Below are 27,052 nucleotides of genomic sequence, written 5' to 3' on the forward strand. Positions count from 1 at the left end.
GAGTTTTCCAATCCTCCCCTGAGCTTCCCCGAAGTTTTCAGAACATAAGAAATGGGAACAGGTTGTTCAGTTCTTTCAGAGTACTCCACAAAAATCATGGTAAATCTTTGACATAAGACCCACCCTGCCTTGTATTCCTTTGATTCCCTTATAGTTTTAGATACTATCAAACTATCTATAGAATATAGTCAATGCATGAGCAGCCACTGCTCCGCATTATAGAGTGGTTCATTGAATCTCTATTGTTGAGATTGTTATGTGCAGCAAAGGATTTATTTGCTGAACACTAGTGGCATCTGCTAACAGCTTTCACAAAACCAATTTTGAGTGAATTATTGATTGCTTATTTGCTTCACACCGTGTGTGGTATTAGGTGCAAGCTGGCCAGAGCCCTCCTGGTGTGCGCCATCCCACCAATACTCAACCACAATGTCAGTACTGGTGTCGTGTTTGGCTTCAAACCGATTTTAAGAACTAGGGAATACGTGTCAGGATTATGTTTCCACTGGCAGCAGGATCAATAGTCACAGGATAATGATTCAAGATAATTAGCAGGACATCTTGTAGTGAAATGAGGACTTTAGGTCTGGAATGCACTTTCTGAACAGCTGGTGGAAGGAGGTTGAGTTGTAACTTTTAAAGGGCATTGGGTAAGTAATTGAAAAGGAGAAACAAAATTGTGGGATCAGAGCAGGAGAGTGGGAGTGATCAGATAGCTCTTCCAAAGAGCTGACGCAGACAAGATGGCCCAATGGCCTCCTTTTGAACTGTTTCATTTTGAGATTCCCACTGCCACTGGGTAAGCAATGTGCAATGCTGGGAAGTGGATGTCAGACTCAAAGTCATTCAGCGTGGAAACAGACCCTTTGTTCAGCTTTCTAGGAAATGCTTGGGATCATGCTGCAAATGGAACTAACACTACGTTTTCCTTCTTGATGATTCTGCATCTAAAGGAGACACGAACAGTGACATCAACATGAATACCATTCCGTTAACGAACCTTGGAAAAGTGATGCACCCACTGTGCCTTCATGCCATTGAATATTTCAGATACTTCTATAAGCATGAGATAGGGGAACACTATGATACTAAGCAGTGGGTGAAGGGGTGTTTCGAAAGGGACCAGGAAGGAGATTTAATGAATGCCTTTTTTTGAAGGAGACATAGAGTAGATTTGTAAGAGAATTTTGTAAGTGAGGGGGTTGACCAGTGAGCAATGCCTTTTTCAATGGGAAGCAGCAGCAAAGAGATCGTTCGGAAAGATGCATTTAAGATCTATGTACACATTTAGAGAGCGAGTATGGATATGAGGTTGATGTTATGAGGTTGTGGAATGAGAAAGGAAAACCTTGGGGTATGAACCAGATTTTAAACCACGTCTTAGCTTCAAAATTGGAGGTGTTGAGAATTAGTTCACCTGTGACCATCACCTGCTTTCAATCCTTGAACAAAAACACCTTTACTTTTTGGGAGACTTCGATTTAAGTCATTGGGTTACTCTTGGGTGACATTAAGTCACTCTTTAGGGAGTTGTTGCAAGATCTGGACACTTTGTTTGACTGTCATCAATGCAGCTGTCTCTGTTTTGGACATGAGGTCAGCTCAATTATATCAGTGTGCAGATAAGCCTGTGATCTGTTTACACATGCTACATACAACACTATTCAGCTCCAGCCAGATGGGCACCAAAGCACCTAAGTTTAAAGAGCCACTCTTCAACAATGATGGAGTTATGAGGTTCTCTTACATTTCACCATCACCATGTAGACATCAATGGTACAGATTGGTGGTTGTGGAAGGCGCTCTCCTTTTTCCAAGATGTCTGGTATTTCACGGGCTGGAATTCCATCGTACGGCTTCCCGCCAAAAGTCATCAACTCCCAAATCGTGACTCCTGTAGGAAACAGACCAAAACAAAATCCATTTGTTACTCACTGTATGTCTGAGCCCAAGAACTGGATTCAAAAAGAGCAAGGGAAATCTGAGAACTGGAAAAGACAGCTGTCCTCCAGCTGATACTCCACAAATCCTTGCTGCACGCATGCACTGTTCACAATCGAGAACCTACCATAGCTCCACACGTCACTTTGATGGGTAAATTTCCGATAGTGAATACATTCCAAAGCCATCCACTTAATTGGCATCTGCAAGGATACAGTGAAAGATATTAGTGGAATCCTCATAAATGCTGCTTTGTAACTAACACAGAAAGAAGTATTGGATGATTTATTTCATTTACTCTGCATTGATTAAATCTATGTCTTTTCCTGCTAACTTTCTCCATTTCAATTCCCTCTTGGCTCATTCACTGTGACACGAGAAAGCTGGTTGTAAAACATGGTTAACAAAGCATGTGGGATCCTGGGCTTTATAAAGGGGAACACAGTAAAAAAATTATGACGAACATTCATAAAACAGTGCTTCAGCCTCAACTTGAGGCATGTGTCCAATTTTGGGCAACACAATGGATGGAAGTGAAGGTATTAGAGAGGACACAGAAAAAAATTCATGTGAATGGTTCCAGATATATGGACCTTCAGTCATGAGGATAGACTGGAGAAGTTGAGAATAGTACACAAAAACAAAGTTGCTAGAGAAGCTCAGCAGGCCTGGCAGCATCTGTGAAGGAGAAAACGGAGTTCATGTTTCAGGTCCAGTGACCCTTCCACAGAAATGTTCATGATTTACAGCATCTGCAGTTCTTTTGGTTTTTATTGAGAATAGTATACTTGGACTGGAGAAGGTTGAAGGGCAAATTTGATCAAGATGCTGAAAATCATGTGGGGTTGGGAAGAGTAGATAGGGAGAAATTGTTCTCTTTGGCAGGAGGCTGGAGAACCAAAGGATATGGTGCCCAGTGGTTAGCATGGCTGCCTCACTATGCCAGGGACCTGGGTTCGATTCCAGCTTTTGGCAACTGTCTGTGTGGCACATTCTCCCTGTGTCAATGCAGGTTTCCTCCGGGCACTCTGGTTTCTTCCCACAGTCCAAAGATGTGCAGGTTAGGTGGTTTGGTTGTGCTAAATTGCCCTCAGTGTCCAGCAATGAGCAGGCTGGGTGGATTAGCAGTGGGAAATGCAGGGTTACAGAGTTCGGTGAGGGGGTGGAGGGAAGGTGGAATGGCCTGCTCCCACACTGTAGGGATTCTATGATGTAAGAAATTGGCAAAAGTACCATCTAAGTGAGTGATAGAGTCTAGTCATTAAAAATGATATTGGATTTGTTGTTATCTGAAGTAAACATACTTCAGGAAAAGGCAGGCAACTTGGACTAGGTGAACTGCTTTTGCAGAGAACTGGAACAGGCACAATGAACTGAACAACCATCTTCTGAGGTGCTGGATGAACACAGCAGGCCAAGCAGCATCTCAGGAGCACAAAAGCTGATGTTTCGGGCCTAGACTCTTCATCAGAGAGGGGGATGGGGAGAGGGTTCTGGAATAAATAGGGAGAGAGGGCGAGGCGGACCGAAGATGGAGAGAAAAGAAGATAGGTGGAGAGGAGAGTATAGGTGGGGAGGTAGGGAGGGGATAGGTCAGTCTAGGGAAGACAGACAGGTCAAGGATGCGGGGTGATGTTAGTACGTAGGAAATGGAGGTGAAGCCAACCTCTGGATACCACACATCATCCTCCGACACTTCCGCCATCTACAATCCGACCCCACTACCCAAGACATTTTTCCATCCCCATCCTTGTCTGCTTTCCGGAGAGACCACTCTCTCCGTGACTCCCTTGTCCACTCTACACTCCCCTCCAACCCCACCACACCCAGCGCCTTCCCCTGCAACCGCAGGAAATGCTACACTTGCCCCCACACTTCCTCCCTCACCCCCATCCCAGATCCCAAGATGACTCTCCATATTAAGCAGAGGTTCACCTGCATATCTGCCAATGTGGTATACTGTATCCATTGTATCCGGTGTGGCTTCCTCTACATTGGGGAAACCAAGCGGAGTCATGGGGACCGCTTTGCAGAACACCTCCGCTCGGTTCACAATAAACAACTGCACCTCCCAGTCGCGAACCATTTTAACTCCCCCACCCATTCCTCAGACGACACGTTCATCATGGGCCTCCTGCAGTGCCACAATGATGCCACCTGAAGGTTGCAGGAACAGCAACTCATATTCCGATTGGGAACCCTGCAGCCCAATGGTATCAATGTTGACTTCAGAAGCTTCAAAATCTCCCCTCTCCCCACTGCATCCCAAAACCAGCCCAGCCTGTCTCCACCTCCCTAACCTGTTCTTCCTCTCACCCATCCCCTCCTCCCACCTCAAGCCGCACCTCCATTTCCTACCTACTAATCTCACCCCGCCTCCTTGACCTGTCCGTCTTCCCTGGACTGACCCTACCTCCCCACCTATACTCTCCTCTCCACCTATCTTCTTTTCTCTCCATCTTCGGTCCGCCTCCCCCTCTCTCCCTATTTATTCCAGAGCCCTCTCCCCAACCCCCTCTCTGATGAAGGGTCTAGGCCTTCATCAGAGACGAAACGTCAGCTTTTGTACTCCTGAGACGCTACTTGGCCTGCTGTGTTCATCCAGCTTCACACTTTTGTTATCTGGGATTCTCCATCCTCTGCAGTTCCCATTATTTCTGATACAATCTTCTGAGGTGCATCCATTTAATGACCCTAAGCATGTCTTTTGCTGTATTCAGCGAAACGGCCATTTTTCAAGGCCGAACTGACATGGTGAGTGGTGGTTTGTTAATGAGTCACTGAATACTCATCAAGCTACAGAGCAGCACTTAGGGTAAGCCATTTAGGAGATATATTGGGAAGCACTTCTACACACAAAGGGTGGTGGATGTTTGGAACTCTCTTCCACAAATGTCAGTGGATGCTGGATCAGTTGTTAATTTTCAGTCTGAGACATGATTTTTTTGTTAAGCTCAGGCATTAGGAGATAGGGTCTAAAGGTATGTATATGGAGGTAAGCCAAAAATGAGCCATGATCTCATTGAATAGTGGATCTCATTGAATCGAGGGGCTTAATCATCTACTGTTTCTACATTCCAATAGCTGTAGTAGTGGGTGAGGATTATTGTGAGCAGGAGCCCTGACTGATTATCTCTGCCTTCATCTCGCAGGACCAAAGCAGTTAATCCACTGCAGGAATTCCCATTTTGTGGATAAACACACTGAGGCTGTTTGGGAAGACAGTGGGGTAGGAAAAGGGCTTTTCTAACATTCTTTATGAATACTTTCTTGGCTGTTCACTATAACAGGGACCCCAATGCAAGAAAGGGGCAACTTCTTATTTTGGTGGTTTGTTTCATAAGTTAACTCTAATGGATACATTCCATTCTCCCCTGGTTTAGTAAGTACCTGGAAATCTTCTGTTTAAAATTTCATGGGCTAGTTGGAGGAACATCTCCCTGATTTCAAGCCTCTACCTGTTTCCTCATGTAGGAATTTTCCATAGAGTGGCTTCTGGACATCTGTGGGCAGCTTGCTGCTGTGCGAGTTTGAGTCAGGAGTTCACCCTGAACCCCATTTATCTCTTAGCTCGTATACCTCAAATAATGAAATGATGATCTGGCCTGTATCTCATTACAGTTAGAGACGAAAGCTGCTGGTTCATGAAGGACAGTAAGCAGTCCAGCCTGAAAAACCCAATGCACCAAGCTGGAGTGCTGTCAATGGGGGAATTGAGCTGAAGTCACATGGTATCGGGGTGAGCTGGCAAGATGGACACAGAATTGGCTTAGCCATAGAAGGCAGAGGGTCAGGGTGGAAGGACGCTTTTCAGAGTGCAAGGTTGTGACTAGTGGTTTTCCACTAGGGTACAGTGCTGGGACCTCTGCTGTTCGTGGTCGACATTAATGATTTGGAGGAAAATGTGGCTGGCGTAGCTAGTAAGTTTACAGGCAATATTGAGATTGGTGGAGTTGTGGATAGTGAGGAGGATTGTCAGAGGACACAACAGGATATAAATCACTTGGGGGCACAGACAGAAAAATAGCAGATGGAGTTCGATCCGGACAAACGTCGGGTGATGCACTTTGGAGGCTTAAGTTCAGTTGGAAGTTAGACAGTGAATGACAGAACCCTTAAGAGTACTGATATGTAGAAAAAATCTGGGTGTGCAGATCCACAGATCACTGAAGGTGGCAGTGCAGGTAGCCGTAAAGTAATTAAAAAGACCTATGGCATGTTTGCCTTCACTGAAAGGGGCACTGAGTATAATGATAGGCAAGTTATGCTGCAGCTTTATAGAATTTTAGTTACACAACACTTGGAATATTACACACAGTTCTTGTCGCCACACTACCAGAAAGATGTGGATATTTTAGACAGGGTACAGAAAAGGTTAACCAGGATATTACCTGTTGTGTGGGATTTTAGCCACGAAGAAAGGTTGGATAGACTGGGTTTGTTTTAGGAGGTTGAGGGACAACCTGATAAAAGTTTATAAGATTGTTAATGGCACAGATCGAACGATAAGTATGAGGCTTTTTCCTAGGATAGAGAGTTCAATTACTAGGGGATGCAGGTTTAATGTGTAGGGGGATGAGTGTAAAAGAGATATGCGAGGATAGTGTTTCACACAAAGGGTAGTGAGTGCCTGGAACACATTGCCAGAGGTGGTGGAGCAAGTATACACTATAGCAGCATTCAAGCAGCACCTGGGCAAATACATGAATAGGAAGGGAATAGAGGGATACAGGAAGGGCAAAAAAATGGCAGCGCAGGCTTGGACAGCCCAAAGGCCTGTTCCTGTGCTGTATTGTTCTTTGTTCTGATGTTCAGGTTGATGTTAATTTGAGAAAAAAAGGAAAGCAGCAAGTTCTCCTTGTGTCCAATCCAGCAATTCAAAACTGTGACTGACAGATTTTTGTTAGGTAAGGACATTAAGGCAAATGGAATCAAGGTGGGTAAATACAGTGGAGATACAGATCATAAAATGTGAGGCTGGATGAACACAGCAGGCCAAGCAGCATCTCAGGAGCACAAAAGCTGACGTTTCGGGCCTAGACCCTTCATCAGAGAGCTCTGATGAAGGGTCTAGGCCCGAAACGTCAGCTTTTGTGCTCCTGAGATGCTGCTTGGCCTGCTGTGTTCATCCAGCCTCACATTTTATTATCTTGGAATTCTCCAGCATCTGCAGTTCCCATTATCTCTGGAGATACAGATCAAACTTGATCTAGTTGACTGGCAGAACAGTCTGGAGAAGCTAAACATTCTCCTACTGTTCTTATCTCGCGTCCCTTTTCAACCATCAGCAGCCAAAACAGATTAATTGCTGCCTGTTGGATGTGGCAGGCATTGAATTTATAAGAATATAAGAAACATGAGAAGGACTAGGCCATGCAACATCAAACTTGCTCCATAATTCAGTCATGGATGCTTCTTTGTGATAAAGAACTCTACGTTATAGAGACAAGTAGGACTTATTGCAAGGCAGGTTATGAGCAGCTGAGATTGGAGTTTAATAGGTGAAGCAAGTTTTCAAGCTAGCTTTCACAGCATTTTATTGTAGTGTATCAGGCCCAACTGTTCTTCACTAGTGTTCATTCTCCATATGAACTACTTCCTACCCAAATCATTTCATCCTCTCATTATATGCTTCTATGCCTCTCTCTCTCTCTCTCTCTCTCTCTCTCTCTCTCTCTCTCATTACCTATCTAGCCTCCCTTTCAAATGCACCTTTGATGAAGCTATTTCAAGATTTTGGAAGGTTTCAGATTCGTTGAAGTCCCATTTGCTGGGAAATTGTCTTGGTAAAAGGTTGAGTAACACTGTGATGACCTTGAAAATGGAGAGCAATAATTCCTTGCAGAATAACACCAAAGACATTTTATGCAGTCATAAAGCAAGATTTTACAAAGCTGCTGATGAATATCTAAGAAGTGAGAATGACCATTGAGATGGCTTTAAAGACTTTGATTCACCTGAACAGTACAACCTAATACTTAAATATATATTTAGATAGACATGTATATTCTAACAAATACATTTTCTCTGGAAATGCAATGCATTTGAATATAGTTGTCCCCTTATGCAGAGAATAACTGATGTCAGAGAGTGATTATAAAATTGAAACCTCATTGTGCAGTCAAGATTATCTAGAAGAATACATTTTGAGTAGTTTACAACTGTCACATGCAGCTTGAAATGGCATAACAGCCTTGAAATCACTGGAAGATAAAACTTGCTTTTATGAAATACATACTGCTTTGGTTTTCTCTGACTTTATTATTCTACTTTATGGGAGATACTAACTGTCAATACTGGATGGTTAAACTAGCAGCCCGTGACATGTCTCGTCATTTCCACACAAGAGGAAGAACAGTTCTAACGTCATTCTTTTGTCTTCACTGGGAAACGATTTCCAATTGATAACTGGACAATGCTATGACCAATGCTCATTTTAAGTGTGGAATGGGACAGTCTCCCCAGTGTAGCACCTAAGGCACGTAGGTTTACCAAACAGCTATAGCTTCAAATTGTATCAGTGATAATGGGGACTGCAAATGCTGGAGAATCCAAGATAATAAAATGTGAGTCTGGATGAACACAGCAGGCCAAGCAGCATCCCAGGAGCACAAGAGCTGACGTTTCGGGCCTAGACCCTTCACTATAGCTTCAAATGCTTGGGTTGGCTGAGACAGCTGATCTGAATTAGAGGCATAATATCATGTTGCATTTGGCCTCAGTACCCTGAATAACAGAAAGCACTAGCAAGACACATGCGTTGGCACAGTGGATACTGAATTAGTCCCTAACACTAACATTATAGGTACTTCCTTATATCCATTAACACCACTGGCGTACTTCATATCTGTGTTTCATACCAACAAACAACTATTGCTTCAATTAGAAAGGAAATAGATCTGGCTAAAAACACTGTCACTCTGCTCTTTGCCTTACAACTTTAACAAGCGCAGCAAATTTAAAGCTCATACACAGGTGCTGTGTAAATGAGTATTAATACCAGATGCTCAATGACTACCTATCACTCCCTTTTGAAATTTGCTCATAAGGCATGTAATTAACTTGTGCTCCATTCCGAATGAGCCACTTGAAGTTACTGGTAAACATATTGGTCAATACTGTTATTGGATGAGCGAGAAGGTATAAATTGCAGGGATGTCTGCTGACAATGCCTTTTGTGGGAGCTTGTTGTGAGAAAATTGGCCACATTATAAAAGTGACCATGTCACAATAAAGTCTACTCATTGGCTGTAAAGTACTTCAAGACATGTTAAGGCTATCAACAGTAATACATAAATGCAGATTTTTTTTTCTGATGGATATCCAGAGATATCCACAGGCAAATAACTAATTTTCTTCAATTCGCAACAGGTCAACTAATTAAATAAATATATATGATGAGACTGACATAGTGGATGAAGGTAGTGTGCTGCAACTGCAATATGTCAGAGTCTATGGAAAGCGCTGTGATCATGAACATATGAGTATTTTGACCTCAAGAGGCTTTGGCTCAGAGCTGAACAACAGAGTCTACAACAATAATGTAGACATTACGGGGAATCAGGGAAGGACAAGAGTTACCTGGACACTGTTCCAGGAGGCAGCCACACCCTTTAGTTTAAGTAGCACTTTAGACTTTGTCAATGGTCAAAGACAGGAGGGTATAGCTGTGAGTCAGGCAGATACAGGGTATCCAGGACATTGCACTGGAGAACCTCGTCTAGTGACTTTGTCTAAATGTTTTAGGTACTTTCCACCAGTGATGATGCGAACAGGGATTGCATGGTGGACAGGCAGACTGACCGTAGCATCATGGAGTAAGATGCCATCCAGTAAGTGAAGTGAAGGGATTGAATGGAATGTGGTAGTGTGAGAGAGCAGCATAGTCAAAGAGATAACTACTGTTCTCTGCAGTGATTGCTAGGATTTCTGAAATTTGCAATGCTTGCTCAGAGTTGGGATTAAAGACATTGCATCACGACTAGAGATGTATTTGGAATGAGACCGCAGGGACCAAGGACATAAATAAAACTAGGAATGATAATCTGCGAAGAATGTTGAGAGGTTAGAGTCAAATGAGTAACAGCAAAAAAAAGGAAGTGGTAATAAGTAAATTAGTGTTGGAAATTAAGATAAATGGTTCCTATCTAACTGCATTACAGCACCAGGCTCATAAAATAACCAAGGTTGGAAAATAAATATTCCATATTACATATTTCCAAAAGGCAGGCAGAATGGAATACAGGCCAGAAAGTAAAGGGTCACTTAAGGGTAGTGCTGAGAAAAGAATCTGGCTCAGAAGACCAGCAGGTAGCATTAGTATAGATGGAGATCAAGAATAATCAGGGACAGAAATTACTGGATTTTGCAACATAGTCCATGTGATAATTGCAGAGGACTTTAATCTTTTGTGCAGTTGGGACAAATCATATCGGCAAAGGTAGTCTGGAAGATGAGACTATAGAATGCTTTGATGACAGTTTCCTGGAACAATACATTGTACAGCCCACTAGGGATAAAATTCATTTTGACCTGGGAGTGTGATATGAAGCAGGTTTAATTACTAATAGCAGAATAAAAGATCCTCTGTGAAGAAATGATGCAATACAATTGAATTCCATGTTAGCTTTGACAGCAAAATACTCAAGTTCCAAGCAAGAATCATACACTTAAATGGAATCAATTACGTAGGTATGAAGGAAAAGGTGGCTAATGTTGACTGAGTAGATAGACCAAAAAATACAGCAGTAAATAGGTTAAAGAAATACTTCAAACTCTTCAATAACAATATATCCCATCAAAAAACAAAAATCAGCAAGTAAGATTCATCTGTGGCTTATTTGGGAAATAAGGATAGTATTCAATGAAAAGAAGTAGCTTAACATATCATGAAGTACAGCAATAAAACCTAAGAATTAGGGGTGCTTTTTGAAACCAGCAAGAGTTACCAAAAATTTCATAAAATCTGAAAAAGTAGAATGAAGGTGAACTATGCAGGAATACATATAATTATTGTTAAATTGTAGAAGTTTTCACAAGTGTATAGAAAAGGACAGTAGCTAAAATAAACGGTGTTCTTTTAAAGGCAGAGACAGGAGAAGTCATCGTAGGGAATGAGGAAATAACAGTGACAGAGACAATGAACAAATATTTTATGTCTCTCGTCATAGTAAAAGACACAAGTTCTCTTCTTGGAAAAGAAGATACCTAAGACATCAATAAGAAACAAGATCAACAGAGGCAACATTTTAAAGCTACTGAAGGGACTTGACGCTAACAAATTGCAAAGGGCTCAAAAGAAAAGGCATCTACAGAGGCACGGATACATTGGTTCTGATTTTCCAAGATTCTGTATGTTGTATAGATTATATAGGTTCTCTATATTCCCTAAAATAGTCCCAGAGGATTGGAAAAAATATTTTTAAAAACCTGTTTAGACATGTTACAGCACACTTCCCAGGCAGATGGAAGGCAACCTTTACCCCACTACGATTACACCACAGGAAATCCCCAACAGATTGGAAGTGAGCAAATTTAAGTCCACTATACAAGAAAGGAGGGAGAGAGAAAACAGGGAATAGGGGCAGTTAGCCTGATATTAGCTGCTAAGATAATGGTGAATTCAATTATTAAGCAAGTAGCCATCTTGTTGTACAGACCTAAGTATTGATTCAAAAAAATACATTTTGTCAAAGCTTTCATCTTGCACATTTTGGACAATACATAATAGGTGACAGCCATTCACTGGCTCATTTATCAGGGAAATACCTTGGCCAATCAGAGGCGTGCTTTCTAGTTATAATTTAAACAGATCTTGATGGTTAACTGTCACTCATCATTCGCTACAGCAATGCCTCTCCCAAAGAGTCCGATTGCTAATCAATCTCTTCTCATGCAGTGTAAAGTTACTTTCGCCATACTTTGGTATTCTTGTGAATTGGCCTGATATGCTCAAGATGAAAAGCTTCAACACAACATCTTTTTCTCAGCAACATTAAGCAATCTCAAAAATGCAATGGCAAAAGCATATACGGCAAGACAGAATTAACATGCTTTTATGCTTTTACAAAAGGGAGATTGTGTTTAACAAACTTAGTACAGAATATTGATGATGTAACAAGTAGGGTGGAGAAAAGGGAATTGGTAAATGATCTTGCTGATGCCTCTACATGGTGTAAAATGGTCATTGACAAATGTGAATTTTAAAAACTGCCTGTTTGGAATGTTTCTGATGGAACTCATCATTCTGTGATGAATTGCATTAATCAAAGTAGCCAATTAAAATGAAAGTCCAGAACTCTCCACTGCCTGTAGCGTTGCTGGATACCAGAGACACACAGTCTGCTGAGCACCGGTTAGCTCCAAGTGGTGGGGATTATGTTAGAAGTTATTTCTTTGTAATATGATTTCTCATGCACTTAAAATTGCATGTATAATACACAGGATGTTTCAAAGCATACAACAACCATTGAGATAATCTTGATAATAGCCACTGTTGCAATATAGAAAGCACTCTAACCAATCTGCACAAAGCCAAATCCCACAACTGTGGCAACAGGCCAGAGAATCTGACTCAACGAAAACACTGTCCAGATCATCAGGTAGGGGTAAAGGCAGGCAAATTCCAGTCTCTTGTCTAAAGTGGGAAATGTAACTCAGACACAGGAATGATACACATTCAGTCACAGTTCACAGCAGTGGTGTGGTGTCTAACCCAGATTAATAATTTCACACTGAGATTTGCATGTTACCAGCTGATGTGGATTCCACCACAACAAACTTTCAATGGTCAGTGCTAAAAAGGAGGCAAGTAAAGGGATTACTTTGGAAAATCAAACACACAAGATATGAAAAGAAACCCATGACATTATAAATCCACAAATGCGGCTACTAGTGACTTGCTTTTTGGAAGAACACAAAAGTGAGATGATTTGTCCCCTTGTTCAGAGGGACTGACAAAGCAGGTAAGAAGAGAAAAGCAAGGGAATGAATGACCCTCGTGCATCCTATTCAGCCTGAAGCTGCTTTTGAGAAAAGGTATGTGTTTTGCGACTTGAGGAATGATAGTTCACAGAGGGGAAACAATACCATTTACACTGTGCCCTTACTGTGTCAAACAGTCCCAAAGCATTGGCTTCAAATGTCTGTTGTGGTGCCATAGAAAGAGAAAGAAGGAAAGGTGGCCAAAATGCTTGATAGAGGAACTCAGTTTCATGCAGCATCTTAAATGAGGACAGATGGGTAAAGGGGCAGAATTGCTTAGAGGTACCTGAATGCCAATGAGAGAAGGGAAGTTGAAGGTTTGAAAGGGGCTAGAATCAGAAGGAACACAGGCCGGGGAGGGGCAAAATTTTGGTAAATTCTCGCATGCAGTGATTTAATTCGATGGTTATTTCTCATAAAAGTGCAAAACTGTTGTTTTGAAAATTTTTACTGTAAAATGGGGAACAGAGGATAGTCAGCAGAGGAAGCTTCCCTCCTACAGTGCAGTAAAAAAAATTATAGGTTAAGAATGGCATTAGTGCCTCCCTCACAGTAGGGGTTACCTTTGAGATAAATAACTGAGGAGGCACGTGAGATTTTAAATAGCCCTTCACTTTAATAAGAGCCTCAGTCAGCAACAAAGGCAACACGAAAGGTACCATTGTTTGCAATAATTTCACTGAAGGTGATCTTTGAAACTGAAGTAAAGTTTGCCCAATTTGAGATAAAAGCTGACCAAGCACTGTCAAACTCCTATATAGTTATGCTGAATACATGGCTTTTGGGAGGGCCATTATCTCCAGCAACTAAAGATTCCTCCTTAAATGAGACACACATTACACATTAACAGAAGGTGGCATGGATAAAGATCGTAATTAGATAATCGATATGTGCATAAATTGTTCATGGATATTGAACTGAAATTCACAATAGCAGCCAGCACAGTGGCACAGATGGAAATAAAAATTTTCCGGGGACAGTGGGGAGGTCCAAAACCAGGGCTTAAAAGCCTAAGCCAGTCAGTAATAAATCCATTGGGAAGTCCTGGAGAAACTTTTACCTAGAGGTTAGTGAAAACTGGGGTCACTGTTGAGGTACACGATCGGCCTTGATCTAGAATGATGCACCAGGCTTGAGGGGCTGAATGGCCCACTCCTGTTCTTATGTTCTAGCACCACAAGAGTAGGGGTGGTGATTTAGCAGAGTTACATTTAAGATTAAGTTAGATAAGCAAGTAAGGTTGAGATAAAGAGGAAAGGAAAAATAAATATCGAGATGGAGCAGTTGCCCAGATGACCTGTTTCAGTGCTATAAATTTTACTTAGTCCCATGACAAATAACAAACAATTACACCAACCTTCCCACCATCTGCATTGTACTCTTTCTCATCCACATCCAACAGCCTGGCCAAGCCGAAGTCCGTGATCTTAATGTGATTCGGTGACTTTACCAAGACGTTCCTTGCTGCCAAGTCTCGATGAACCAGCCGTCTCTCCTCCAGGTACATCATACCCTGCCGCATAGAAATTAGCCCCCACTTTAATTGGTTCATGTTTTCAGCATTACATGTACAGAAATAAAACGTTTACAGATATTGCAGCAAGATTTCAGTTCTAGTTAGATATATTCTCAATCATTTGAGTGATTTGGAGAATTGTTGACAGGTGCAGCTCCAAAGGTTCTCCCATTTAAATAGGCCATTGACGATTGTAGCACTTTGGTGCTATCAAAGACTCAGCAACATGAGAGATGAGCCTCTGTACATGCTGTGATCTTCTTCTTCTTGTTTTGTTATCTAGGTAAAATATCAGAGGTTGCACAGGTACTGTCCTATTTAGATCCCACAGAATCACAGAAAACTTAACACCAAATCTTGACCTTCCTTGATTTGGTCACCTTTATTGTTGCAGTAACATATTTCTACATGGCAATCTGCATCCGTAACTTGTTATTCACTACCGTCCATGCATTTACAATACATACACATGAACTCTGTTCTGGAATTCAGTTCTTTCTCACTTACTTCTACTTCACCTATAAAATTCCCATTCTGTATTTCAGCGCCAGCCATATCCCCAAGTATTCTGACAACTACGGTACACTCCTCTACGATTCTCTCTTGGATCCAGTACCCTTACCAAGTTACGGCACATAAGTAGGCCATTCAGCTCATCGTGCCCACACTAGCTCTTCAGGCAAATATTATTACCTTCAGTCAATCTCTGCTTTGTCCCCAAACCCTTGCATGCTATGTCTATCCAAATAATCATCAAATGTCCTCTTGAATGTCTCAATTGAACCTGCCTCCATTATATTTCCAGATAACGTATCAACAGCCCAACCACTCACTGAGTAAAAAAGCTTCTTCTCACCTTTTGTTTCATTTGAAATCACTTTAAATCCATGTCCATTCTTGTTTCTTTTACAAGAGCGAAATGCTTCTCCCTATGTATTCTACCCAGTCCCTTCACGGTTTTGAAAAACTCTGTCAGATCTCCTCTCCACCTTTTTTTCTCTAAAGAGAACTGTGCAAAACATCGGAGGTCAAGTTTCTGCACCTGGGAGCACCTCCTTCACATGTGGTCATCCACGATAAGCAGGATTCAATGACATCCCTGATCTGATTTTGCTTACTTCGCTTTATTATCTTTGCCCTTACTTTAACTTATTTCTGTTATTACTCAGTCAAGACCATATCACAAAAAAAAATCCACTTTTTGAATCACAAAGCAATCACTGCAGAACTTCCATGTGACATTACTGTTTAAATCTGTTCCCCAAACTGGACATTCTCCCAGAACTGCAGCTGTTAAGCCTGCATCCTCTCCTGCTGCCTCCTCTTTTGCTACTGTGTGGAAGCTAAAGTGCTCAGTCCCCAACCATGGGCCTCAAGTTAACCTTTGAGACTGGCAGCTATCATTCTCCGAAGCCAGCCCACATATTCATCTCTAACGGATAAAACAATCACATTCACACTTACACCGCTGACACTCCAAACACTCTGGCCAGACAAAGTAAAGCAACCTGCCACAAATGAAAGTTGAATGCTGGCTAAGGACTGAACTTCAGTAGAAGCATCAGTTCTCATTGACTGCCCAGTGAAATATAAATGAAGAAGTGACACTGCTCGAGGTGGAGAGGGATGGGAAACTGGGATCTGTGATATAAAAACATACGAATTAAGAATCAAGAATAGGCCACTCAGCCCCTTGACTTTGCTTCACCATTCAATAAGCTCATAGCTGATCTAATTACTCGTCCCAACGATCTCTCCATAATCTTTTACTTCCTTGCTGATTAAAAATAATCGACATCTGCATTAAACATACTCAAAAACCTGTCCCTTCTGTGATACTCACATCTTATTCTGGCACCCAGCAATCTGTCTTCAGGTATCATTGAGGAATTCCCCAGAAATTGTTCAAAGTTGACCCTGGAGTCTTTTTGCATCTTTTGAGAGACTATGTCAGAATTCCTGGAATATAGGTGTTGCAAGCAGGACCAGCATTTATTCCCCTTCCCTAGATGTCCTTCAGGAGGTGCTAGTGAGCAACGCACTCTCAGATGTTTCTTGCAGCTTACAGGGAACGCTGGTGGTTAGCCTTCTTCTTGAACGACTGCTTCTGCCTATACGTTGAAGGTACATGCACCATTAGGCTGAAAGTTCTAATGGAAGAGCCCTTATATCAAAGTCAGTGTGGCGTGGTGTTTTGAGGGCCTGAGGTGGTTTCCAAGTGCAGGGTCCCCTTGCCCTTCTAGGCGGTAAGGGTCATGAGTTTGGGAAGGGCTGTTAGAGGAGCCTTGGTGAGTTGCTGCAGTGCATCTTGAGCAACGTAGGGCCAATAGTAGGTACATAACAATCTTATTCCTTATCTGCCCACCTTGGTTCCGTAGACCTTATTAAAGTCCACTGTCCTTTTTAAATTATCATATGACCCTGAGCCTCAGCAGCTCAGACAAAGAGTCTCAGGTTTTCATTACCCTTTGTGACAAGAACTGCCTCATGTACTCTTGATAACTTTGTTCTAATTTGAGGCTTTAGTCCCTTGTTCTAGATTCTTTTATCAGTTGTATATCTATTTTACTTTAAACCTTTAATCATCGTAAACACCTCAATCAGGTCACACCTTTACCTTTGATACTCACAGAATTAAGTACAAGCCTCATCTTTGCAATCTTTCCTCTTAATTGAATACTTCCAGATCTGCTGCTGAATACTACAATCGTGCTGACTTAGAATTGGACTCTGATCTGAAGAAGATGTGCAATGGATTCAAAAAGTTAATTCTGTGTGGAATTTTACCGACGGCCAAGCAGCTGCAGTGAAAGTTATGGCAGAATGGACAAGAAGTCCAGCGAGGATCATCTCAAGGCTGGATGCATCACACTTCAATATTTATGCATTTTCTGAGTGGTGAGGTCAGTCTCTTTCCAGGTAACAGCAAGTTACCAATTCAGGGAAAATTGTGCTTGTTAAAGGCCATATTAACCTAACAACTCGTCTCATTAATATTCAGCTTCCTACCCTACCACGCATACCTAATAAGCTCGATAATGAGAATTTTCTCATTACAGGTCCTGGGGGAGAAGGAAGTCCCCCATTTGCACCGTGCGATCCCACAGCATCTCTAGGTCCTGCTCACAAAGTGCGGTGCTGATATCTCTGTAGGCCAACATTCACGGTGAATATGAGGAACTATGCAGTGCAGCTCTGAACTGACAGTGCTTGTCCAGGTGCACAACAGGTATGAGAAATCTTGCTGGGCCTCATAGTGAGAATCCTTCCAATCCCGCAACTTGCACTTATCGAAAAAGATGTAAAATTCAGCTACCTATTTGGGTGGCACGGTGGCTTAGTGGTTAGCACTGTAGCCTCACAGCACCACCCAGGGACCTGGGTTCGATTCCAGCCTCGGGTAACTGTCTGTGCGGAGTTTGCACATTCTCCCCGTGTCTGCATGGGTTTCCTCCGGGTCCTCCGGTTTCCTCCCACATTCCAAAGATGTGCAGGCTAGGTGGATTGGCCATGCTAAATTTGCCCATAGTGTTCAGGAATGTGAGGTTTATAGGGGGATGGGTCTGGGTGGGATGCTCCATGGGGCGGTGTAGACTTGTTGGGCTGAAGGGCCTGTTCCCTCACTGTAGGGAATCTAATCTAATCTAATCTAATCTATATCCGTCTCTGCAGACATGGCCAGATGTGCTGAGTTTCTCCAGCACTTGCTGTTTTTCTTGATAATTGGAGAATCTTAATCAGTTAGTACATTATTACGCTTTGCTTCCGTATGTCTGAAAGGCAATTGAAGTGGCTAAGGCTAGGGCTTTGTTTCAAGAACACACCGAATCACAGATGTACTACACACTTTGGGGAATCATTTTCACCATTACAGCCGTGGGAGGTAATCTGGCAGACCTATCATCAACTAAAGTATAACAGAAAAAATCACTTGCCAAGATCCTGCAGACCATACACAACAGAGGCTTTGTGACTCAATACAATAAGTGCCTGAAGTCACGATAATCTCAGTCCTGTCATTACTGAAAGCAAAATTCTAAAATAAACCATTAAAGTGACATTTTACAACACAGCCAAGATCAGTAATGGTAACAGGGATAAAACAGGAGTTGCATAATCTCCTCAAGCAAATAAAGTTCAGCCACCACATTAGATCACAAATCGTCGATCACTCTGTGGAGATAGGAGTCTGAGAAAGGAAGCCCTGCATTAATGTAGATGCCTTTCACAACCTCAGGATACTTTAAAGCACTTTACAGCCAATTTAGGAGGAAAGGTGGCAGTATTTGAAAACAGCAAGATCCCATAAGCAGCGATGTGACAATGATCAGATAATTGGCTTTAATGATATTGCTTCAGAAATAAATATTTCCTTGGACACCAGTAAAAATGTCCCCGCTGTCTTTCAAAATCATGCTGTGAGATCCTTTACAACTCATCTGAAAGAAGGACAATTATTGTCAAGGTAAGTTGCTAAGTTCAGTGAGAAAAATGTAAGCTCACTTGGGTCTGAGACATGAGCTTGTGCAGAAGATTCATTATGCTGTTCATCCATTACCTGTGCAATGTTGTGGACATTTGTGTACATTTGACAAAAATGTTGACAGAATTGGGTCAGAGGGTGACAGTGTTGAAGAAATGAAAGTGTCAGATTAATAAACTGAAGAACACCTGGAGACCCTTGGATATCTTTCTCCTTTGAACTTTCAATAGAGGGAGGATGGTCAGGTGTATAGGATGTACCATCACGTCATAATGAACCGGATGATGACCCTCAGAATACAAAGAGAAAATATGATCCTTGTATCAACAGTCAGGCATTGTAGCTTCTAAAGTGGACACTCTTCTGATAGTGTCCAGAATTTGCAGTACTGAAGAGAGGACGTGTGCCTGTTTTAATTGAAGATCCAAGCTGCCAAATGAAGGCTGTGAGGGTAGTTGTGCCATAGCTTAGCCTGCACCTGTGTTGGGCAGGTCCTGCTGGATGGTCTGTTTCAAAACTCAGCTTCAGTAGCCTGTAAAATGCCATGCTCCCAGGAGACTGACAGGATGTTAAAGGCAGCTTCCAACTTTTTCGATTCCTGCAGCTGAATCTTGACAACGATTTGTTCTGGAGCACTGCCACAAGACTGTGTCAACATCAGAGCCAAAACCACATTGTGCTTGTAGTGAGACTGAGTCACTGTGTATGTGCAAAGCATCAGTGCAGTGTGAGTGGATCGGTGTGATCCACCATGCTTTTGTACCTTGAAGATCAAAGACTTCCTCTTAAAAGATTAGTCTCTCTTAAAAGTACGGTGGCTCAGTGGTTAGCACTGCAGCCTCACAGCACCAGGGACCCAGGTTCAATTCCAGCATCGGGTAACTGTCTGTGTGGAGTTTGCACATTCTCCCGTCTGCGTGGGTTTCCTCCGGGTGCTCCGGTTTCCTCCCACAGTCCAAAGATGTGCAGGTTAGGTGAACTGGTCATGCTAAAATTGTCCATAGTGTTCAGGGGTGTGTGGGTTCTAGGGGATGGGTCTGGGTGAGATGCTTCAAGGGCTGGTGTGGGCTTGGTGGGCTGAAGGGCCTGTTTCCACACTGAAGGGAATCTAATCTAATCCAAAAAGAAAAAAGCGGCACAAAACTACTTAATTAAGACTGTGATTGTTGCGGTGTAAGCAGAGTATGTGGGTGATGCCTTACACAAAATGAGCTGTTAGGTGAATCTTTCCCACAAAACTGAAAATTAGAGCATTGTTTCCACAGGGCATTTTTTAGAATTCACAAATACTGAAGTACAAAACACAGAATGCTTCTCTTCTTTATGTCTACTTAATCTTTAGTGTCATTAAACCAAAGGTTATGAAGGCAGGGATGCAGGTAAAATTCATTAAGAGATGCACCCACACTGTGTGCCAGACTTAGTTGTGTGGGCTTGTTGTCAGGCATAGAAGAGCTGGGGAGAGATCTCCTTTGTCATTCTCCCTTGGTTTTATGGAGGCTCCCTGCCCACAACCTTCCCACCTGCTTCCTGACCCTGGCCTGCCAGCCTCTATTGCTGAGACTTCTGATCCTGAACCTCCTTGTGTACTCCTCACGGGGCAGTTTGCCTGTAGCAATGGCTGTGGACAGTGCGTCAGGGATGGCGCTGCTGGGTCTCCAGAGCTGCCTCAGGGTCAGTGTCACTTGGAGGTGGGACTTCCTACTAAGATAGAGTCATACAGATATACAGCACGGAAAATGACACTTTGGTCCAACTCGTCCATGCCGACCAGCTATCCTCAATGAATCTAGTCCCTTTTGCCAGCAATTGGCCCATATCCTTCTAAACCCTTCCTACTCACGTACTCAATCCAGATGCCTCTTAAACATTATAATTGTACCAGGCTCCACCACTTCCTCTGGCAGTTCATTCCAAATATGCACCATCCCCTGTGTGAAAAAGTTGCCCCTTAGGTCCCTTTTATACTTTTTCCACTCACCCTAAACCTATGCCCTCTAGTTTTGGACTCCCCTACCTTGAGGAAAAGACCTTGACTATTGACCCTATCCATGCTCCTCCTGACGTTATAAACTTCTTTAAGATCATCTCTCAGCTTCCAACGCTCCAAGGAAAATAGCCACAGCCCATTCAGTGTTTCTCTACAGTTCAAACTTTCCAACTCTGGCAACATCCTTGTAAATCTTTTTTGAACCCCTTCAAGTTTAATAACATCTTTCCAAAAGCAGGGAGGCCAGAATTGAAGATAAGAGATAACGAGGTGTAGGGCTGGATGAACACAGCAGGCCAAGCAACATCAGAGCACTGACCAATAAAGGCAAGCGTACTAAACGCCTTCTTCACTTTCAAGGAAATATGAACCTGCACTCCAAGGTTGCTTTGATGAGGGCGGAGTTCTCACCATAAAGCAATTACACAATTCTCCCAGCTTTAAGATGCAGTACGGCAACTGTCAGGATCGCAGACTTGTGAAAACCAGCCCATTAACTTCAATGAAATGAATCAGGAAGAACAACTGTTAAGGCCGTTAACATGCAAACAACCCCAACTGGAAGGACATCTTACTGCATGTGTATTAGGACCCTTTCTCTGAGTCTGAAGTTTGGCTTCAAGTCCCATCTGAGGTCCTGATCACCACAGAGGGTACTCCAAGTCATGACCAGACAGGTTGATTCTCAATCTGTGAATCCTTTAGCCATGCCAGAGGCAGGCTGTGTAAAAATGAGGTCAGCCAGAGCCTCCCCACTGTTTGAAGACTCCGTGTTGATGTGATGAAACAGCATCACCCTCATGCGGCACAAGCTCACACACCAATTACTGGATGTAACTACATCATGTAAAATTATGGTTGAGAGAAGGATTGAGGAGTCTGATGGGGACCTCGGTAGTCACATACTGTACAAACACCAGTTAAGAAAACGCCTTGTTACTGGATATCAAAACTGACACTGGAAGCAATTTTGAACTGGATAAGAGAACGGGAGAAGTGCATATCCTCTGTTCATCTTTTCTGAACATGAGTTTCTGTAGAACAGTGTCTGTCCATAGTTGTTTTGAGATTTTGACTTGTCCTGACTGGTCATCAACAATGGCTGATTATTTTCGGAATGCCACTTTGTGTTTCAGTTATTATCTCTGCGGCAGAATAATCCAGCTAATACAATCCTGTGTTCCTTAACCATAGCCCAGCATGTCAGCATTTTTCAAACAATTTCTCTTTAAATAAGCAGGAACGGGCCAAGCAAAACAACGTGAGCACCACTGCTTGAGTCTTGCTATAAAAAAGGATGGTTTGAGGCCGAAATTTGTTGCTTGTGGGAGAGTGTAGAAAGAAACTTATGCATGGAGCAATTTGAGGCCAAACCAGAATGGAATTTAAATTCAAAGGAAAAGGAAGAGAACAGGTCAAAGGGGGAACATCTGGCCATGTACCTATAAATTCAATTGACTACATTCTTTAAACCATGCCAGACCCAGCCTGGACCAACCCACGAGCTGAGCCAACATCTGTAGCATTGTTTGATGCTGATGCTGTTTAACAGCTCATTCTGGAAGAAATAAAAACAAGAAATTAGGAATTTCAAGTCTGGCAGAACTGTTCTGAAGAAGAGTCACTGGGCTTGAAACATTAACCCTGTTTTACTCTCCACTGCCAGACCTGCTGAGTCACTCCAGCATTTTCGGATTTTGTTTGTTTCAGATCTCGAGCGTCCATGGATCTTTGTTTTATTTTGGCTAGTGCTGGATCAGAAAGACAACGTTCACTGGTGCACACATCAAGGAGAGAGTGTTACACAATCTGGTGCTCAAAATGCAGAACACTGACGCTGAAAACTTACAGGAATGATCTGAGTTGGGGAAGCTAATGAAGTCAGTATCTAGCTAATTTGAACCTTAAGGAATGATTAATTGAAGAGCTTCTCTTGCTGTAGAGCTAAAAGGGCAATGAACGGAAGAAGAGATGGTGTTCCAGTGAGACACTGGAGAGGGGAAGGAGCAAGATCACTTGGTTGCAGTCAATTTTGTTAAGAGACAGAGAAGCCATGACTTTGCACCGTTCTCTCTGGAGCAGATGACATCAACTCAGCAACAAGTGTTACTACCCAAAGCTCCACTCAGGATACTACCTCTGACATGGTTGGTTATTTGCACAAGCCTTTGCCTGATAGTAAGGTCACAACTGAGCAGGCAGAAGGACAATGAGCACAAATCAAGATTTTCAGTTGCCTAATATCAATGAACTGGCAAAATGGCAAGGAATGAAACTTGGCAATCGGTTGTCCACTGATAGATCTCTTTGCTGCTCTCTCCCAATGCTACAGCTTATTGGGAATGGCAAACAGTCTGTTGTGAAAAGCAAAGGCAGTGGCTGCAAAAACGTTCCAGAGTTTCCATATGGTAATGCCACCTGTGCTCACAACTGCCCGCTCAGTGCACATTCTTCACATTGTGCACTGATTGCTTGGTTACCAGTGTTTACAAAGGAAGCAGAAGCCCCATTTCTATTCCTGTGTTGACCTCCTGCATGATGGTGAATTTGTCAAGGTCTCTCGAGTGGGCGTTGGGATTATTTAGCCAGCAGAACGTTCAAGTAGTTGATATGTTCTGTTGCTATGCAGTGTGAATAGCAAATGCCGCACTTGATCTGATCCGAAGGCTTTTATAACTTTTGAGCCTTTGAAATGCATTGTCCTCTTAACAACTCGAAATATGCCTTCCCTGGCACTGGGAAGCTTAAGATGTCTGGGAACAGGCAGGCACAGATTGTGTTGCTAAATGTACACAATGCTGCATTTAACATCACTCACTTCCAGAGTCCTTTCCCAGAATCGAACATCTTGACATGTGAGAAAATTGCAGGAGTGGATCGAATCATAAGACCACAACCATACTTCCAGGATCCTTTGAAATCTTTAGCTATTCCATAGCTCTTCCATGCATATCCGAACTCACATCAAATCCCATTCACCAATCACCCCTGTCTCTGGTGATGTACAGTGGCTCCCAATCCATTACCCCTCTGTCCAGTGATGTATCGTAACTCCCAAACCAGCAATGGCTCTATTTTCAAATTATCTTCCTGTAGTCCGAAAAATGCCCCTGCCTCACCCTCTGCAATGGTTACAATGCGGTCAGAAGCCATTTGATCCATTGTGCCCATGCTGATTCACTGCGAGATTAACTTAATTATTCCACCAGACCACAAACCTACCATTTGTTTCTAATTTCAGAGGCTCATCCAATTCCCTTTTGGAAACAACAATTCAATCTGCCTTGACCAGGCTCTCAGGCAGTACACTCCAGACCTGAATAACTCACCATTTTAAAAAATGTCTTCCTTAAATTTTTGCCAAACGCATTAAATCCTGTATTTCTTCACTCTTCTGCCAATGGGCTCAGTTTCTCTCTATCTACTTGGTACAAACCCCTTGAGTATTTTGAATATCTCATTCATATCTCCTCCCATTCTTTTCTTCTTGAAGGGGAACAACTAACTCTTCCCTGTTATCCACATAATTGAAATCTCTTGCCCCTAGAATCATTTACACCTGAACTGATGAGGCTGGGTTTCTTCACAGTATTCTACATAGGTCAGTGTCTCCTGCACTGGCTGAGGCAGTAGAAGTTTACAAAATCTTCAACTGTCCTGCAACAAAACAGCATGAGTACAGAGGAGATGATTGGGGACGATAGTTAAGGGAGGAGAGAACTGCAAAACAAATTGGAACACTATGAAGATGGCCTGTTTTGAGATTTACATGGTATTTAGTATCATCAGAATCTGCTGTTGGATATTTATGTAATACATCACAATCTACAGTCAAAGAGGAGAATAAAGATTGACATTTTAATGGAGAAAGAAAGCCTGGGGGATTACTTTTTTCTTTACGGCTACAAAATATTAATTTAATACAAGATATTAAAGAAGCAAAACTGAAGCAGGTATCATCTTGTAGGAAACAGTCTCAATGCAGTTTCCTTTCAAAGGAGACCTACTCTTCAGGTATTTACTCTGCAGTTCCAGCCACTGTCCTTCTAATGGCCTGCATGCCTCCTGGAGTGAGTCTTGTACACTTTCACTGTCATCTCAGAGGCTGATCCAGCTTGATCAAAGTGCAGAAACTCTTGGAATAGCTGGTTCACAATATAGGCTGGTTCAGCCTATCGTGAACATCAACAGAACTTGCCAGAAAACCTCAGCAGGTCTGGGAGCATTGTGAAGAGAAATCAGAGTTAACGTTTCGCGTCTGGTGACCAGTCTGGTGCTGCCTGAGAGAGAAATGAAGGCAGATAGTCTCACAATATTTAATAAACATCTGGATGAGCACTTAAAATGCCAGGGCATAATAGGCTATGGACCAAGTGCAGGTAAATGGGATTAGTTTGTTGGTCAGCATTGACATGGCGGACTGAATGGCCCGCTTCTATGCTGCATCATATTGTTACTCTATGTCTAGGCCATTACACACAAAGGAATTGAATGCAGAAATTCAAGCCAGTGGAAAAGTAATGTGATACAGTGAGGAACACTGCAGCAAATTATATTCCCCACGCGACAGTCAGGTTACTGCACATTGATGAAACAGCATGAAAGATTTGCCAGGATATTGCCACAACTGAGAAAGCGCAACTGCTAGCAAATTCTGAGCAGGGCGCTGTACCTTACTTTGGAAAAGAGATCCTTACAATTATGGTGGATTCAATTGGGTAGATGTGGAGTTACTGTTTGTGGGTGAGCCTACAGTGTGAGGACATGAATAGGTTTTATCATGAGTACTGTAATCTAAAGGACAAGATGAGGCTTTATGAAACTTCGATCAGCTGAGGCACCGTGCATTCAGACTGTAGGATGGATAGTGGAGCCTGAGCACTGACATGATGTAGATTAACAAGGATGCAGCTTAGGACAAAGAGTCAAGCCTGAGAGACCATAGATATGTAAAGTCACCACAGTCCTACCAGACCATAGTGCTGATCCCTCATTAACAAGAGCCGACTGGTAGTGATTTAACTTGAGCGTCACCCAGCCGAGGGCGAGGGGTGAGACTGAGAAATGGTAACCTCAGCTGGTGTAGAAGTTGAACACATACTGTTGGCATCACTCTGCATTTGCCAGCCAGATGATCTAACCGACACCACTAGAGATACAGGATGAAATGGAAGAGGGTTCAATAAAAGGGAAAAAAAAACTTTTTTTTAAACAGTCAGCAATGTGATCTGCGGAATCCATTCACAAGGATCATGGCTGAGGTAGAAATGATTTGACCAATTAAAATTAAGTTAGATTGGTGATCAAGGAGAATGGGGAACTGCAATTAGGCCAAGTTGCTTGTAATGAGGGTAATAAAGTGTTTGGGCTAACTAGGATGTTTCCATGTTGCACACATATATTTACACACAAAAATTCAGGCAATATTCTTGTGATAATATGAAGAGTTCTGTGCGTTTGTGTTGGCTTTCTTTTTAGCAATTTTTGTCCAATATCAGTGCAATCATTGCAACAGATTGTGCAATTTAATTGCAAAATGCCTGCAGTGCATCTTGAGTTTCTGCAATCTGTTGCACAGGTTTTAGAAATACATGGATACTAGCCATATCCTCAGGAATGAATGCAACCTCCATTCGGTATTTCTGCAAGAAGTATGCTGATTTGGAAGTTTTACAGGAAAGCTCAAAAGTTAAGCTAGAGCTTTTGGGCACAAAAAAATCCCCATGGGACAGAAGCTAAAAGCTTTACAATTTATTTGTAAAATAAGATTACAAAGAAATTGATAACTGTACCCCAACATAGCTAGCAAGCGATGCTGTACATAATCTTTAAATGTAATTTTCAAGTCTTTTGGTATTGATTTATGTGGTGGAATGTTAACGTATTCATTAAACTACACCAAGCTGTCATTCATAAAGATAATTTTCAAATTTTTAATGAGTTTGAACAGAAACTTGTGGGGGACAAAGAATGCTTTCCAAAACCAGCATAATCTTCGACGCAATTTGTTCCTGGATCATGATTGTGCCCAAAGTAGTTTTGTTCTGTGTTTCACATCTTTGTCTGTGAGTGACTGAAGGTAAAAGGGGGTTAGCTTGGCTGAGGTGCAACAACCAAAATGAAAGTTGGCAGGTTTTCC

At 42.4% G+C, this 27,052-nt stretch overlaps 1 protein-coding gene across 6 annotated transcripts in view; it reads right to left on the reverse strand.

The window, feature by feature from the left end:
- The window catches only part of LOC125454104 (receptor tyrosine-protein kinase erbB-4-like), an 873,837-nt gene that overhangs the window by 101,995 nt on the left and 744,790 nt on the right, over positions 1-27,052 (reverse strand). For all 6 annotated transcript variants that reach the window (XM_048534471.2, XM_048534470.2, XM_048534469.2 and 3 more), the window contains exons 21-23: positions 14,282-14,437; positions 2,069-2,144; positions 1,748-1,894 (exon numbers count right to left, since the gene is read on the reverse strand). In XM_048534471.2, coding sequence (XP_048390428.1) covers positions 1,748-1,894; positions 2,069-2,144; positions 14,282-14,437 — 379 coding nt within the window. The remainder of the gene's footprint in view (positions 1-1,747; positions 1,895-2,068; positions 2,145-14,281; positions 14,438-27,052) is intronic.

The sequence above is a fragment of the Stegostoma tigrinum genome, chromosome 7 (assembly GCF_030684315.1).
Source record: "Stegostoma tigrinum isolate sSteTig4 chromosome 7, sSteTig4.hap1, whole genome shotgun sequence".
Taxonomy (NCBI): domain Eukaryota; kingdom Metazoa; phylum Chordata; class Chondrichthyes; order Orectolobiformes; family Stegostomatidae; genus Stegostoma; species Stegostoma tigrinum.